General features: G+C 38.2%; 1 protein-coding gene across 3 annotated transcripts in view; it reads right to left on the reverse strand.

Moving 5' to 3' along the window:
• DNER (delta/notch like EGF repeat containing) overlaps nucleotides 1-18,101 on the reverse strand; it is a 114,921-nt gene extending 96,820 nt beyond the window's left edge. For 2 of the 3 annotated variants that reach the window (XM_042042198.1, XM_042042196.1), the window contains exon 1: nucleotides 17,734-18,101. In XM_042042198.1, coding sequence (XP_041898132.1) covers nucleotides 17,734-17,976 — 243 coding nt within the window. In that variant the 5' untranslated portion in view covers nucleotides 17,977-18,101. The remainder of the gene's footprint in view (nucleotides 1-17,733) is intronic. The other variant, XM_042042197.1, reaches the window with a different exon arrangement.
• Between the last annotated feature and the right edge of the window lie 68 nt (nucleotides 18,102-18,169).

The following is an 18,169-nucleotide window of genomic DNA, read 5'->3' on the forward strand; positions in this document are numbered from 1 at the left end:
CTATCAATATTAAATTAATGCTTTTTCAAGCATATTTTAAGACTGCAAGAACAGTTACTTCGTGGATGTCTATAGAACCAGAGCATTTATAAGCAATTCTTCCAAATGATGGATTACAACGGAGAAAGTTTATTTCATTCTTAAAAAGATCAACTAAGCATTCAACCATTCAGTTAAGACAGGACCAATAATTTCCCCAAAGAAACTTAGACAAGAATATACAGTCTAGTACATGTCTAACGAAGAAGCATTTCTTTGGAGAAATCAAATTGGTTTTGTCACTTTTTATCAACACATGGATCTATTTCCAACAACAAAAAAATACTTTTACTTTTGGAATTACATATACATGCAAAATGCAAACTTAAAACACTATGCTTTTTACAGGAATAAGATGGTTCTGAATTTCTAAGAAACAGTTGAATTATGGTTCAAGATAAACAGAACAATGCTTATCATTCAGTGCTTTTCCCTGTATTGTGAAAACAATATTATTATATAAATTATATATAATATGAAAAAAAATTCATTTTAGAAGCCAGATAAACAGAAGTGCTTGTAAATAATTAGTTACCCATATTCAGAATGAAACAGGATCTTTTTACGTTAATTCTATGGAGACAAAGACCTTGGATTAGGACATACTTTAGCACAATCTCATAGACACTTTAAGTTACTGAAATGTGAGGGTAATTTTACTACATAAACACCTAAGAGACTCTCAGGGCACCAGCCTCAAAACTGGTATCATTGAACACTTTTACTGGTCTTACCAGCTGGCCTGAACTGACACAAAAGGGGAAGCAAAAGGTCCTGTTAAAGGACCTGACAGTGACTGGTGTATAAATCAAAACACGTCAAAACACATCAATTGTAAAACTATACAGCTATCAAAACCATGATTTTACAAATGTGAATTGGATTTTTAACTTTCAGCTTTCATATGTTTTCATAAAGAAGAGATGATGTCCAGTGTCTGATAACTATCGCAATATTTTTTTATTACTACAGCTATTACATCAAGTTCAAAATCTTTTGTTACCAATGCCAACCCATTATACAAATTTCTTTGTCTAAATAGTGACATCTTACATATACATATTCTGGTTCCCAAATTTCACATATTTTGTTTAAAAGTTATGAGGCGTTTCGCATTATTAATTAATAAACAGATGCCAGGATAAACTTTGTGAATCTCTACGATAGTTCCTTTTTCCAAAGGAAATATCTGATTGTTTCCTTCAACAATCCAGACACCTGAAGTTAAATTGCAGAGGAATGGAGATATGAGCAAGATCTACCTTTTCCACAGACACTGTCTCTGATGTACCAACCATGAAGCTGTTAGAGCCATCATGCATGAAGCTTGGCTTCTTTCAGACTATGCACACTTGATGTGTAAGATTTTCCTGGAGAAGGCTCATTCTCTGCATCAGACCAAGTTACAGAAGTCAGTGTTGGCACAGGAGCCAGAATGGCAAGGAGAAATAGCCATAAATATGGACTCTTACTTCCAAGAAATTCCATTTATTATTTGTAAATAAATAATTATTTATACATCTATTATTTGCAAAAGAAAAATTTCTGTACTCCAACCAAGTCCAGAAAAGGCAATTGGCTGATGATCAAATATTGACTTGCAATTTGTAGGCACACAGCTGGGAGAAAGCTGGATGTGCATCAGCCTTCACAGAAAGCTGACCTGGCAGCCAGGGAAAAATGAGCAGAAAAAGATTTCTGCATCTGCAGGTTATTGTAATTAGTAAAGAGCATTCTATGAAACTTCCTAAGACACAAAATTAGAACTGGCTCATTTTACTCACATAAAGTAAGAGAATTTTGTGTGGACAATTTGATGACTACATTCAGCTTTCAGCTGCTAGCAGATTTTTCAGGGTAGAAAAAAAGCAGACTACAGATGGGGAAAACATTGGAGCTGGCTCAGCAGGGTTAATTCTGGCATGATGCTGCATTACCAGTCAGCTGCAGTGCCTCAGCACCACACTCCAGGGACTGGGGTAATTGTGCATGGAGCTGGCAGGGAGTCAGGAGCTTTGTTAGCTCCTGATCAGCATTAACCATTCTAAATAAAGCTCAGCTCTACGCAGACAAATGTAGGTGACTCCACATGATCCTCATCAGTACCCTGGAGCTTTCCTCCATGTGGAGTATGCTATTTCCCCAATAATAGATAGTGGAAAGTTGACTACTAGCAGAAGAAAGATTTTGTCCAAAGCTGTTCCGCTCCAGCTTCAGCCCTTCTGTACAGAACTTCCCAAATACATACATGGAAAGGAGGAAGTTAGTAGAAGAAAGCAGACCTTTGCATTGTCACAGGTGCACAAGCAAAAACCTGCAATAAAGTGAAAAATAGAATTTGCATTTGGTGTGCTTATTACTACAGAGTGAAAATATTTCATCATAATGAGATGAGCTTTAAACATTACTGAGAATTCCATAAGGTTATAGTCCACACAAGGGAACACTTTCAGGGGCACAAAACCACTCTACAGAAATTAAGACAAACTAAACAAACAATTCACTAGAATAACATCCTGTGACAAGATAAACTGGTAAAAGTGAAAATAAAAGGGGGACCAAATGAAGGCCTAAATACAAAGAGAGACCAAATTAAGACTTTGGCACAACTAAGCATAGCATCAAAAATCCACCAGATTGCTGGATGATTTACTAAAAAACTTCTAGAATAAATCTGATATGGACAATAAGGAAAGCAAATTAGTATCAGCGGTAAAAAGACTACCGTATCTATCAGCTCTGAAGAAGACCTATATAAGGTCCAAAAGGTCACCATATTGTTAAATTGTACAAGAAAGTTCGCAGTATTTGGAATGAAAAATAAAGAGTCCATTTTGTGGTCTGAAGGTCTCTGTATTTTTCTTATAAGATCAAGAGATTTCCAAAGTGAAATGTGAGCATATATTTTTCTAACATTATAGAGATACAGAAACTTTTGATGTTGAAGAAAATTGTGAGAAATTTTCCAGCGGCAGATTATAAATCAAGCCTTGCAATACCAAGTTTTCAAACCTTTAGATCAAAAAACAACGTTAACAGATCAGGCAGGAGACAAGGAAGAATAATCAGGGTGAGGACAGGATTTTTTTCTTACATCTATTAATTATTTGTAGCCAGAACTATTTTATCTGAATTGACCAATAATGTGGTCTTGCAGATATTGATCACTATTGCAGTCTATTGATCCAATCCACAATCAGCTGAGTGCAATGGAAACAGTCTTTAATTAGGAATTTAAATATGCCTGCAAAACAGATTCTTATTTCTTTCTTTCTTCATTCATCTCATCTTTAATCATATAAAATCTTTTATCTTCACATAGAATCCAACAGAGAACTCACCCTATACCGATACACAATGAAAACATTAAAAAAACATCTAAAAAAGGCATAAACCCAAGGGCACCTAGAACAAACTGTGCTTACCACATCTATACAGCACAGCAGATGACTGAGGTTTTCAGAGCAAGGCCTCTGAGCTGCACTGCCCAATTCAAGCCATTTAAGAGTACCTGAAAAAATGAGCTTCTTTAGACTGTCAGAAGCACCACAATCCACTGTGAAAAAATTAAACCACACTTGCCACACCATTGGGTATATCTGCATACATACATTAATGATGGGAGTCCAATTCAACTGTTCAGCTCAAATGCATCATTGCAGATAAATATTTCAAATGTTGCTAGGAAGAAGTTATTGTTACACAGCTTCAACAATAGATTATTCTAAATCTATTCCAAATCCCATACAAAAATGGAATCTCAGATTTTACTTACACTATCAATCTGCACTGAGTTATCACAAGTGTAGAAAAATAAGAAAGCTGTTATATGGTCTAGTTAGTTGAAACAAAACAAGAAGATGAATTGCAATGCTAATAAGAGTTCTTTCGCCATCTGATTTTCCACAAAGCATTTTTCATTTTATAGTAAAATATTGAAAACAAATTTGTTCAGAATGATGCCTCTGTGCTTCATAGGATTTTCAAGTACAATTCCCATTCTCAGCTAATCTAGTGATAGGAGCCATTTACTTGCTCCGGGAGCACCTTTCCAGAATAAACAGAAATAGTAAAATAATTATGGAACTTTAATTACAACTGGAAAACCTCATTGAAGGACTTAGTCCCTCTGAAACTCAATATTATCAATAAAACCAAAAATTACCGGCAGTGAAGAACTATAAAAACTGACACCCAACATATTCTAGAAGAATCCTCTCATTCAGCCTGGAATAAGAAGAGATGCAATCCACTCACACTTCCAAGTTGATGTAGATGACTATGCAATATGACCTCAGCAAAAAGGCATGTGACCTCCACGTTAGTTATTGGCTGAAGCGGAAATGAGATCTAAAAAAGCTAAAGACCTAAATAAGTCCTAAGTGAAAGCCAGGGTTAAGAAGATAGTCAAAAACAGAGAAATCTGCAAAATTTGTCAAGCACTGAGCAAGTTTTACCAAATTTTTCAGAACTAAAAATGTAGACAATATTTCTAGCTCATACGTCACTGCTGAGGTTACTGCTGCTGAGCAAAAATATTTTACCTATGATAAGTCCATAATTTGTATAATAGGAGTAAATGCAAACTAACTGGATCACTCTAGTTAGTTCTCTAGCATTCACTATGGAAATGAAAATCAGATTTGCTACCAAAAAAAAAAGAGAATAAATATGATTATTATATTTGGAAACTCATCAGCAGTGAAAACTATTTTTTTTTCTAAATTATCTGCTTCTTGTATATCCCAATTCATACCTTGATGCCAAAAATTAGTTCTTAATATTTCTATTTGTATGAAATCCTATGGCAGATATCTAACCATGTCTGGTTTTGTATTAAAGAATAATGCTGGTCTAAGAGGAAGCAAAATTCAAAAATCCATACAGATGGCTAAAACTCATTTGGGTTGCTGTATCCACCTGAACAATGGTATGTAACATTGTAATAGGACCAGAGAAATTCATAATCCTTTCATACCTGTGAGAGTGCTAAGGACACCTGGAACACTATGCAGCATCATTAATGCATTTATTCAGACCTGGAATACAGACAGGTGCCAAAGGAAAGGCCAACAGTCAAATTCTCTGATATATTATGTGAATTCACCTAGCTGAGACACAGAAAATTCAAACCAACTACCCTTTTACTTATACCTAAAGAACTGTCAGTACTGAAATGAAAATCCCACAATGCCATTGAAATGCAAGTCAAGCAAGAAAAGAAGCTATCAGACTTTTTCAGCATCTAAATCCTCTTCGTCTAAGAAGAAAATAAAAACTATTTTTGGAAGCTAACTTTATTTATGCAACTCACAGTTAAAAGACAGCAACAGAAGCTACAGAAATTACATTCCTGCAACTGCAGTGAACAGATGCCTAAGCATCAAACAAACTGGGAATAGAACAGATCTTATTCTGATAAAGGTAGAGGAAAACCAGGAAAACATACATAGAAAATATTTCAAATAGATTGCCTTCTAATGGCCGTTTGAAGTATATATTCACTCCTCTAGCTAGCATCCTCAAAAGTATTCCAAACCCTGTGAAGGTCAAAGGCAAGGACAGCTTTGTGGTTCAGGAGCAGCACTGCTGTGGATGTCAGACCAGGGCCCCAGCCCAGCTCTCCCTTTCCAAACGAGCTGATGCAGCAATGCAAACTTCCCCTGCTCAGAGCATATTTTGCACATGAAACCACAGCTTCTGTAACAGTCCAGAGCACAGACACAACTGCTTTGTTATTAAGCCTGAATGTATTGATTTCCTCATTCTATTATGAATATCTATAGCAAATATTTCAGCTTATCTATTATACAAGCTTAAAAGTGATAATAAGGTTTAACTTTTGTCCTTTTTTTCCCCAATGCTGCCTGTATTTCATGTCTTAGCCAAAGAAATGCAAACACACAACATCGTATTCCGTACTCATCTTCATCCCACTTACTTGACAGGGTTTAAAGGGACTATGAATGATTTATTATTCTACTCATCCATAATTGCAGTAAAATGACTGCAAATTAGTTTCTGCACTGAAACATCCCTGCATCAACTTTTCTTCCCTCTGGGTTTGACATTATTGTCTTTAGAAAGAAAGCAAATTCTTCTAAAATGAGGGATACAAGTTTTATCAGCTTAGTCTGATCAGCAATCAACCCAACACCTTTACAATTCCCTTGAAAAACTGAAAACCTCATCTCTGTTATTTTAAAAAGACGGAGAAAAATAAACTGTGCAGATCAACAACTGGTACTCAACAGTTTTACAGTTATCTCCAAAATTAGATTAGGTAATGGCAAGGTTAGTATCTAAATCAATATACCATTAAATACTCAGGAACTTTTCTCTCTAGACACCACAAGTGGTAGAAACTTCTAGCTGAACATAGGGGTTATCAGAAAATGACGGTTCATTGATTAAAATGAATTTTGTGCTGGCACTTCTGATCAGAGGAGGCCAAATCACAGATGTGTTTCTGACAGACACTTTCCCTCCCAACTGCAGCACTAATGGCTCTGCTCCAAGATCAGGGAATGCTGCCCCTTGAAGCCCTCAGCTGCAGCCCCACTCTCAGAGAAGAGAATTTCAAAGCCATAAGACTGCCAGGGTAACTTGAAATTCTCAAGATTTCACAGAACTTCAGCTTCACAGAACTGCCCTGCTTACTGCCAAGAAGCCTGGAAGAGCCTCTGCCAGCCAGGAGCTCTCAGAGTTCAATAGCCGCTGGCAGCAAAGGTCCCACCTCCAAGTGGGATGAACTTCCACACCATAGGCAAAGAGCATAGAAAATCTCACACAATACAGCTGGATGTAAATGTATCTTGGAAAAGAAAAATGTCCTCAGAACTAGAAATCTGAAGTTGGAAAATGCTGCAGTACTGATTACAAAGTGAAAAGCACATACACCATGCAAAAATAACTAAGATGCTGCACTTGTGTTTGCTGTATGTCACAGACTAAGGTTTGTTAGCACGGCTGTCATTCCAGAGTATCCTTCAATTGATTAGTATATGATTTACATTATGTTGCATGTAAACATAAAATATGGTTAAATCACTAATATGTTACACTAACAGAAAAGCCTCCACGTTCCTAAACCAAACACAGAGAAGTTTGGGGCCATACCCTAGCTTGCTACACGCTATTGCCAGCAGGACTTCATAATCAGAGAGCAAACTGTAACTGATAGATCTATCATGCTGTGCTTAAGCAGGCTTTTGTGAAAAGGCAGAACCACTGTATCTATTGATCCATCCTTTCTCACTCACCTGCAGAAAGAGTTGAAATTATATGTTTGCAGGGGAAGATGTTTAACTGGGGAGAAAGGTGTTTTGGAATCAAGTGGCACAGCTGACCTTGTTCCTGCATTCTTTCACCTTAGAGAATTTCTTTTGGACATTCCAAGAAACCAAAGCTCAAATCATTACTGAAATAACTACTTCCAAACTTCCATTTATTATTTTCATAGATGTAGAAATGATTATGAATTTACATCAGCTTTAAGTGGTATCATAGTCAAGTCCCAAGCAGCCCTCTAAAGATGTTCTACATTTTTAGAATCCCCTGTACAAGCCAGGTCCCCACACACCCTCTAAAAGATTATCAAGAATTTCTATAACATCAACTCAGTACCTTTCCATTACTTTTAAAAGGCAATAGTTAGACAAATTTTAACATTAGAGTCTATTACAATTATGTAAATTAAGTCAATTTGTCCTTCCTTCAATTAAACATGTTAATTTCCCAGGGGACTCAACACAATTTTCTTCAGTTGTCACATATGCCATCATCGCACCATACACTGTAGCCTTAAAAAGAATTAATCAAGTATCTGATCTCACAGACCCTGCCTATGTCAGTAAACCCCATGAAACCCAACTCCCTGAAATTCAAAGACATTCTCAAATGAGAAAGTTTCTCAGATCCCCATATACAAGAACAAAATCTTGGTGTTCCATAGTTGCAGTAAGTGCCAGAAAACTCTCTTGCCACCAGACAGCAGAATTAGAAATCTCAACACAAAAAGCATTTAGCTCATAAACTATTATTAGACCTTTACACAGCCTTTTTCTTCTGTTTAATGTTCAGTATGCCTGAAAACCGGCTAAATTTGCCTGAAAATTAGATTACAATAGAAGTAGAAATATACAGTCAATCAGAAGTTATTAATAGACTGCTAGGTGTGTATGAAACCTGAAAAATGTGTTTTGGTTAGCCATTGCAGAAATTCGTTCACTAACTTGATTTTGATAAAGGTATTTAACAATTTTCTTAATTTCTTCAGCAGAAGAAACCATGCATCACCTTTAAAGGAAAGATATAAATGAAATTTGCATGAATTTTTACAGGCTTGCTGAATTCAAAGCACAAATCATCAAGGCTGAATAAGAAACCTAAGAATTGTCATGTGGTTCTTGGAGATAGTTACTGTCCTTATGGACAAACACAACTAATATATATTTCAAAGGCAGATCACAGCAATGTACCAAGTCTGGAAAATTACAAAAAATTGCCCATTTATTTTCCTTAGCCACGTGATTTGATTAATAGCTGATGCCCAGAAGAATTTAACTGTCTCATTGATGTTGGTTTTTTCAAGGATTGTCTTTGTCTCAAGATTACCTTCAGACTCTTCCTGTTTGCCTCTGTATGAAAGTGAACAAGTAGTCCATCCCAGATTATTCAAATCTTTCCATATTTACTAATCTTTCTCGGGCTGATACCTATTTCTGCCTTCTCTATCTTGTAAATAAAGTTACCTCAACTTGATTTCAGGGAACCAAGTACTATTTGTTCATAGAAGGGAACAACATTCTAGAACAGCTTCTGCTCTCTTGTGACATTATCTGCACATCTTTAAATTGCACGTTGAACACTCAGGCTCAGTGAAGATTATACCACATACACTCACCAAAACATATGGGTCTTCATCCCAAAGAATCAGAGTTTATTCAGAATATGCATGGTTGACTGAAGTTATTCCTTCTCTTGTACACTTGCCAACAAGCTTCAGCTTTATTAGATCCAGCACAAAGGACCAGATAAGGGCTACCTAGGCTCAAAGAGAGGCTTGTTGGAAAGAAAAGGAACCATATCTTGTAACTTTTTTTACAGCTATTGTTCTTACAGCTACCCCAAAGTCTTCTCAAACTGGCAATACAGTTGCTGTTGCAACTAATACATAAGGTACAACAAAGTTCGCAAAATCATTAACATTCAGTGACCTTATCTCAGTAAAACAACCCTACTTTCACAGTCAATTTGAATTCAGTTCTTACCTTATTCAAGAGCACCTTGTTCACAAACACCATTGCTACAGAAGTCTTTGAAATACTGGTCATTGATATATTGCCCTGTTTCCAGTGGGAAAGAACATTATGAAACTAAATTAATCTGTAAACTGCTAGACTGAATATTTGCCAGACATAAAAATAGTCCAAGTGGTTAATTTTTTTCTTTAACAAGAAGGTTTTTTTCATTACAATTTAAATATATCCTGATAGGATCATTAATATGTAATTCAGAATCTGGCATTTCAATACTATGCTTTCTTACAAAGTGCTTCTCACTCAGCATTTTTAGAGCCCTCATATGTATTCACAAATTAACCTTTTGAACACCCAAGATTAACTGAATTTATAGGGAAGAAATGTAAGTAAAAGGTTCTATGAGTTTTTGCCCAGTGTGACTCAGCAAGGCAGTGAGAATTGCAAGCACCAAATCCTGATATTCCCATTCCTACTCACTATGTATCACTTCCAGACCTTTCTATAAAATTTACAGCTACATTTTCAGGTTTACACCAGACTATAATACTAAAAATACATTGTAATTGTCACAGCCTGTATTGTAAAGCAAATCAAGGTGAACTTGAAAAATAATATAGGGCAGTGATATGTACTGCTGAACTCAAATAGGCTCCATATGCAGCACACAAATGAGCTTTTGAGTACACGAGTGCGTCTTTGTAAGAGATTAGACACAGCCAATGGAAAAAAGAAGAAGTTCTCTTATCAAGAAAACATTACTTTTTCAATGTTTATTTTGATGAGCCTTTCCCTTCTTACAAAATTTTTGGAAAATTACAACTGAATCACAGTTTTAGATCTTCTTCCTAATAATACAATTACAGTTTATGTTTTGTGAATTCATATTGACAAATGACAAGCTTCACTCCAGAGGACATTTATTTTGGAGTTTACTTTATTCCAGTAACATAGAAATTGGGAAAACTATACAGAAACAAAAACTTGAATAAGACTACCTTTTTTCCTTAATAGCCAATTCAAGACTTTTAATAAACAATGCTCTACAGTGTCAAATGCACATACTAAACTGCTTTTACTTTCGGATTTTGACTTAAATGCCACTAAGACATTTTAATGCAGTTATCCCTACTTTTGCCAAAAAAAGCGCTTTTGAAATGATACAGGTGCACTGGAAATTTGGATCCTTTCATTTGGGGATCACCATACCAGTAGGCACGTGGCTGAGCTCAGCTTACCACATCAACCAAGAGTATATTAAAAAAATTATTAATATTATTGAAGCTTTCCCTCTAATGCAGTTGTCAAGAGAACAGGTAACCTCTCAGCATACATAAAACCAGGATTTAGCATTGTACAAAAACTTTATATTTAGATTAACCAACAAACAACAGGAATATCATTAACTGAATTTATTCAGTTCAGAAACAACATTGCAAAAAGAAAAATATTCACTATACACACACAGAGGGAAGAGTGGAATAACTCATTTATAAACGGGAAAACATACAACAGGGGAATGCAATTAAATTGAAAGACAGAAAATGAAAGCTAGCAAAGTTATTTTTTCCATGCAATTAAACTGCGGGATTAATTGGAGCACAAATGTAGCACAAAATATCACAGGGGTTTGATATTTAACAAGAACAGAGTGAGCTGTGAGAGCGCCAAAAGCACCTGCAAAACCAAAAACCAACCTGTGTTCATGGTCAAGCCGACACTGTTTTCAGCAGACCCATATCTGCCTATTAAAACAGAATTTTAATTTTAATTCATCATCTTCTAGGATTTCTAGACTCAGGACCCTATGATCAAGTGAGATACTGCTAAATGCCACTTACGAAATTACTGATCTCAAACAAGTGCTTCTCAGAAGGGCAACATGTACAAGATTCTGAGAGCCCCCAAAAGGAGGGCAGCAATCCTACCTCCAGTAACACTGAACCAAGTCATACAACTCCACTTGCATTGGGAACCTGCTCCACTAAAGATCATTTCCAGAGCTACATAATATACACGTGACAACATCAAGTTAGATTATTTCAAAGGAAAGTAAAATGGTGATGGTTTTTAAGCAGATATCATTGCAAAGTGATTCTCTTGGATCGAAGAGCATAAACTGAAATAAAATACATCGTGTGAAAAGCTGAAGCATCTTAGCATAGCACATCTTCTACTATCACTCAGTTACTTTACACCTGATCCAGCTTTTTGCAATCGTTAATCACAAAAAATTACTGAAAACCATCACAGGAAACTTTCATTTATATATCAGAATTTTTCAGAACCAAATAGTTTGCACTATGTAATGACCTGACTAGCCTTTAAAAAGAACAACTTTTAACAAATTTAAAGAGAGCATTTTTAGATACTGGAAAAGACGATACAAAGATTCACAAAGGTCAGTGTGTAAATGATACCCAAACAACAACCTCTTATATAACTGAGACAGTTTGGGTTATTACATTATTCCAGTTTTATTCTACAGATATTTACAACAAATTTTTCTAGATCCCATGGCAAAAATCACAGCACGATTCTTTATTCACTGCTTAGAAAACTGCTGAATAGTCTCTTCCTCACGTATTTTCACATGATATGCTTCCAGGCAAGATGCTAATTTGAAAAGCTTAAATTTTTGACTAGAAATACATTTCTACTACACTAAGAGGAAACAGATGTTATAACAGCTAAAATAAATTGGGTGGAGAAACTTGTTTTCACATTAATTTATTCTGTGCTATTTGAAACCACACATTGCCACAATGCAGAACTTCATCAGCTCCCCTGGAGATCAGAGTTCATGAGGTACCTGAACAACACTGCACTTGGACCACAAGAACTCACAGAAAACAAGTTATACCAATAAGTTCCATGTGACACACAATTGTAAATTGAAAAAAACCTCAACAATGACTGCAATGTGAATATAGTCATTTGTGACTAAAGGAGATACAAACTCAGTGTCCTGAAATTCATACAAAATATTTTTCAGATATCTAACAGTAATATTGCCATCTTGGGAGTCCTGCTTGCACAGCACAAAGTTTGTCAGCATCCAGGTATAGTCTAGACTTGACAGAAAACAGACATATATAACAACAGGGAAATAATTCAAATGCCCAGCAAAGGGAAGGCAAGATCAGGACGAGTAAAAGGCAAATGCAAACTCTAATGGGGGAAAAATAATACAGGGGTGTGTATATACAGAATGGTTTAGACTGGAAGGAACCTGAGGGAGTTCTCTGCTCCTACCCCTGCTCAGGCCAAAGTGCTTGGGGTTTTGGCCACTCAAGCCCAGAATCTACAAGGATGAAGGTCCTACAACTGTTCTAAATGCCTATTCCAGGGTTTGACCACCATCATTGCAAGGAATTTTTTCCTTAGCTTTAACTGAGACTTCGCCACTATAACGTGTGTGTCCCCTCTCCTCCTTTCACTGATCACATCTGGGAAAAATTCTGCTCCATGTTCTCTATGACCACCCATTAGGTGGCTGAGAATGGCACTTGGATCCCCCTTAGTCACCTCCAAAGAAAACAAACTGAACCCTCACAGCCTCTTCTCACACATAGGATATTCATCAGTGCAAATATTTAAATTCTGCATCTTGAAAGTACTGCAGGAGTGAGCAGAGCTAGTCAGCAGGAAACAACATGGTATCTCAAAACTGAGGCTAAACTACATCTAAATAAAAGAAAATTCAAGGGCATCTGCTAACTCTACATGTTACTGTTATTAAAGGTAAAAGAGCAAACAGAATGGTCAAATCACAATAGCCACATAATCTAAGTATATATCCCTCATTAATGAAATGGGAAAAATAGCATTTTAAATGTACTAGAGAATTCATTATGAATTTAAGGATAGACCTTTCAGAAGGGATGTCAGCACTTAATAGAAAACAGAATCATGTGAGGAATTAATCAGGATACTGACACCAAGGTGATTTAGCAGTTTAGATTAAAGGATGTCCTTTTACACAGCATTGTCCAGTGCAACCTGAAATAACCTGGCCAATGAAATTCATACTGCTCACGCTGAAGTATTAGACCAGTGAGTCAAGAAACAGCAATCCTTCTTCCTGCAGCTGTTTGCTAACTCTGGATTTCTGCATTCAGCATTAACCACCACATTACTAGAAGTCTATTGAGACCAAAAATAAATTCAAAGAAAAAAGAAGCGAAAACCCAACACAAGATGAAAATACAAAAGCAGGGGTTAAAGGACAAAAAACCCCTGAAATCACTGCAGTAAAGTCTACAAACGTTCAAATACTATGATCAAAGACAAGAATAAATTCAGCTGGCATTTAAAGGTACAGGGAGGGAATGAAGAACAATCAGGCAAAAATTCAGGAGGGCAAATAAAAAATAACTTTGAAAATTATGAAAATAATTCTAAGAACAAAAATTTAATCTACCATCCAGTTTTTATAGTATCAGTTCCTTCCTTAACTTTTTTAAATTCAGGCTACATCCTTCTAGAATTCCATTTTAAACAAGATGTCCACAATTACATCTAAAAAATATTTTCTGTTCTAGGTGTGGAAATACAGTAATTAGAGTAAACACAACAAATCCTCCCCAAGACCAAAGAGATCTCTTTGCTACTAAAATAATAACTGGAACACTAACTCAAAAATGCATTGCACCAGTGGCTACCACATCATGCTCAGAAGTGGAACATTCAGTCATCACTAATCAGACTGGATAGAAGAGAACTGCTGCAAAGTCAGAGTGCTGCTTCAGTATGCTTGGACACTATTTGTTTTCTAGTTTTGATCACTGACACAACCTATAAAATAACTGAAAACATACGAAAAAGCAGCAAAGTAAAAGAACAAGAGAAAATTATCAACCAAAAGAGAGGGAAAAAAATTTTAAAAAAGCAAGACAAGCAACTAAAACAAAGCATGTATGACAGTATTTTAAAATACATTAATAATTTAGTATTTCTTCATGTGATAGCCTTTTAATGAAATCAGCACTAGCATGGGATCAAATAAACATCATGCAATTCAATGCAATTAGCTAAATTCCAATTCTGTATCTTTAAGCAAATTACCAAGTTGATCATGAAGTTTTTTCATTTCCCAACTAGTTATTTTGTACCTTATGTCTCTAAAATTATTTCATGAGGCACTAACACGAATTACTTTTTGCATATAACTTTCCTGGTAAAGAAAAACTATTTTATTGGATTCTACACATCATTAAAAATAACAGAGTAGTCATTACTTTAGTCATTAGAAATGAAAATTGCTTTTAAAAGTAAAACAAATAAAAAATGTAGGGATTATGAAGTTAATGGACCATTACTATCTCGTCATTTGACTTTATTTCATCAAATTCTCTCAGTGTAAACCTGAGAAATAGCCAATTTCAAATTCCCACAGAAAAAAGACAGTGGAATTCACTATAATTTTGTACAATTAAATAAATTGGTAATGTTTGTACAATCTCTGTCAAGAGAAGAGGGAAAAAATTCACAACCATGAAAAAAAATGGAGGTAAATTAGAGCAATGTCCCACAATGGGGGACCAGACAATCTGTAACAAAACAAGCCTGAACTTTGCAAAGCAAAGTATATTCAAACTATAAAAAATGTGAGATATATACAAATGCATAATTCATAGGACGGATGTACTAGAAGGACCTGTAATTTCTGTGGTTAAATAAATAATGAGATACTAAAGCAATTATAACATGAAATCATGGAATTGGTTTGCCTAAGTAAAATACGCCACTTGGTGATAGGAAAGCTGTGGACTTTTAGAAGTATCCCGTGTGTATGTGATGTCAGTTTTATTCTTTTCCCATGTCAGCACCAGCATCCACAGATGCCGTCAACACGAGTTACAGTAAAATCTTCAGGGGTAAAATTGATGTGCAATCTCCAGGTTTGACTCTCAGCAATCTTTCTACATTATCAACTTCACCATGCCCAGCTGACTCACAGGCACATTGACAACATTTTGTCTTCATTCTAAAATCTCGACACATCTGAGCAGAATCATTGAAATGTTGTCTTCACTACCAGAAGCAACATGAAAGTAATTCTATCTTTTTAGGGAAGTGGGAGTTCCCAAAGAACTCCAGCTCCACCATAAATTCCAAAAATCCAAATTTACTTTCCATGATCTGAGTATTTAAAGACAATAATTCCTATCCTTTCTTCCCCTCTTGGCATTTCCCTCTATAATCCAACTGTTCAGTAACAACTTCAGCATTAAGACAAAAACCAGTATTTAGATATACCCCAGTGATAGCTATTGGCTAAATGAGGCTTTCTCATAACCTGTAAAGGTACATGAAAAAAATCCCTACAGTTATTTTTAAATCATTACAGTTATTTATTGTCACTGAGTTAGAAAACATGATCTTTCTTTGTAGAAGTTTAAGCCATTAGGCATCTGTTTAAGCTCTGAGGTATCTGAATGACAAGAGCAACAGAGGAAGGAATGCATTCGTACAACATATATTTATTCCCTATTTTAATAAAATAAGCAAAACCTCAAAGATGGGTGTACTGTGTTTATATTACACCTTTAAAAAACCCTGCCTGGTCTCCAGTTAAAGTTACATTTCAAAACCATAAAAACTTTTCAGAACTACCTTGTGTCCACACTTTAACTGCTGACATGATAGCTAGAACTGGCACTCATTTCATTATCCGTATTCCTTGCAAGGGTCATTACTCAGTATTTTATAAAAATAAACAAAATGTGTAACACCATAAGCCTCCTGTTACTAGGTAATAAAATGCATAACAGCTATGAAAACATTGCCTATGTCTTTTATTACAAAAACAATTAAACCCAGATCCCCAGGCACAACACTTCACAGAAGGTGTGATGGCAGCAAGTGTTACATTTTACTAGGTCTTCAAAAGGGTCATTAATCTTTCAGTCATGGATCGCAGACACTTAAGTCTAACAGCAACGTGCAGAAGCAAACACACAGCGCTCTCTTTCTCTCTTTGTAGAGACAGAAACATAGTAAACTCCTAAGACAAGATCTAAAATTAGACAAAGAGAAATCTATTTAATCCACTTTCATCTCTCTGATTTTACAGAATCTCATTAGTGTAAATATTTTCACTTTCATTGTTACATTGAACCAGCTGAGGCATTTGACGGCAAGCAGAGAATTCTGTGCATAGCGCTCCTACTTTACAATGACTCTTACACTCGACTACATATTAAGTCTTCAGTAAACGTATTATCCCTTTCATCTATTCAGCAGTATAGTTCAGATACTACATGACAAAGGAACGAGAAAATAAAGCCTAAAAAACAGACTGAAATTACTTGAAGTCATTTGCTTCTATGTCAAAAGCACTTACAAGCAAGAGCACTGACAAAGCAATGGTCGTCAATCCACAGAGCCTTTTGTAAACCACTGTCACAGAAAGTACCCAGGCATATACACATGCAGGAAACAAACCTCTGTGTACCTGCACCTGCTTTTCCTTATCTGGAGATAGAGAAAATTGAGTGTTTGTGAATTTCTTAACATGATAACAAAGACTGCCATCCTTAGTGTTAGAGACAAAAAAAAACCCCTCTTACTATTTCACGTTACTATTACTATTTCACGTTACAATAATTGAATTCAATTATGTTATCACATTAGGTCCCAACATGACCAAGCACATTAGAGAGATACTGCTTACTGGCTCTCTGTATTTTAGATCATTATCCCTACTCCAAGCGCTCCGATCTTTTAGAATTCAAAAGGCACCCGAAACGTGAGAGCGAGCACTCCTAGCCTATGAAAATGACCACTGGAGACACGATTTGAGGATTAGCATTCAATACAATAGAGCATCCGCTTCCAAGGACCATCCTTTTCACCTTCCAGTAAGTCAGTGCTAAATAACCTGCAAGGTCTGGGCAGCGGGGGGGGCTGAAGTACTGACATTAACCTGGGAGGCACCGGCTGAGCTCAGCCCCATCCTCCTTCACCCCGACCGAGCCCCTAGCCCGCCGCCGCTCCGTCTGACGCCTGGAGTAGCGGCTCCCGGCTCGGGAGCCAGCCCGCGGCGCGGGTCGCAGCCCGCAGGGCCAGCAGCCCCTCGGGAAGCCCGGGAAGCGCCGGGGCCACCGCAGCCCCGGGTGCTCGCGGCGGCCGGGAACGGAGCCGGCGGCGGCCCCGCGCGGAACCAGCGGCCGCACCGGGCGGGGAGGACGCGACACAGCCCGCCAGGAACCGGGACCGGCCGGGGCGGCAGGGCCGGCGCAAGGCAGCGGGAAGGGCGGGATGCGGAGCGGGGCAGAGCGGGCAGAGCCGCCCGCGGACGGGGCAGGGGCGCGGCGGGAGCGGGGGGGGGGGATATTCGCTCTGTCCCCGCAGAGCGCGGGGACACCCAAGGGCAGGGTCAGGCACAAGGACGCGCGGCGGGCGGGCGACGCTGAGGCGCGTCCATTACCTGGCAGGAGTCGCCGGTGACTCCCGGGGGGCAGGTGCAGCTGTAGCCAGCCGGGGGCTGGGGCAGGATCAGCTGGAGGCGGCGGGGCGGCGGCAGCGGCGAGCAGGTGCCGTTGTTGCGGCAGGGCTGGCTGAGGCAGGGGTCCCGGCCGGGGGGCGCGGCGCTGGCCGGCGCGGGAAGGCAGGCGCGGCGCTGGGCCAGGGCGAGCAGCAGCAGCAGCAGGAGCGGGACGGCCCGGGGCATGGCGGCGGGGCGTGCGGGTGCAGGCGCCGCTCCGCTGCTGGCGCCGGCAGGGAGGGAAGGAAGGAGGGCTGGAGCGATGGAGGCAGCGGCCACCCTGCTGCTCCCGGCCTGCGTTCCCCGGGCAACGGGCGGGCGGGGCCGGGGAGGGGCGGAGCCGCCGCCGCGTGGCCGCCAGGGGGCGCCGCCCGCCCGC

The sequence above is a fragment of the Corvus kubaryi genome, unplaced genomic scaffold (genome assembly GCF_017639235.1).
Source record: "Corvus kubaryi isolate FWS band 111438036 unplaced genomic scaffold, C.kubaryi_AGA036_p1.0 37397, whole genome shotgun sequence".
Lineage (NCBI taxonomy): Eukaryota > Metazoa > Chordata > Aves > Passeriformes > Corvidae > Corvus > Corvus kubaryi.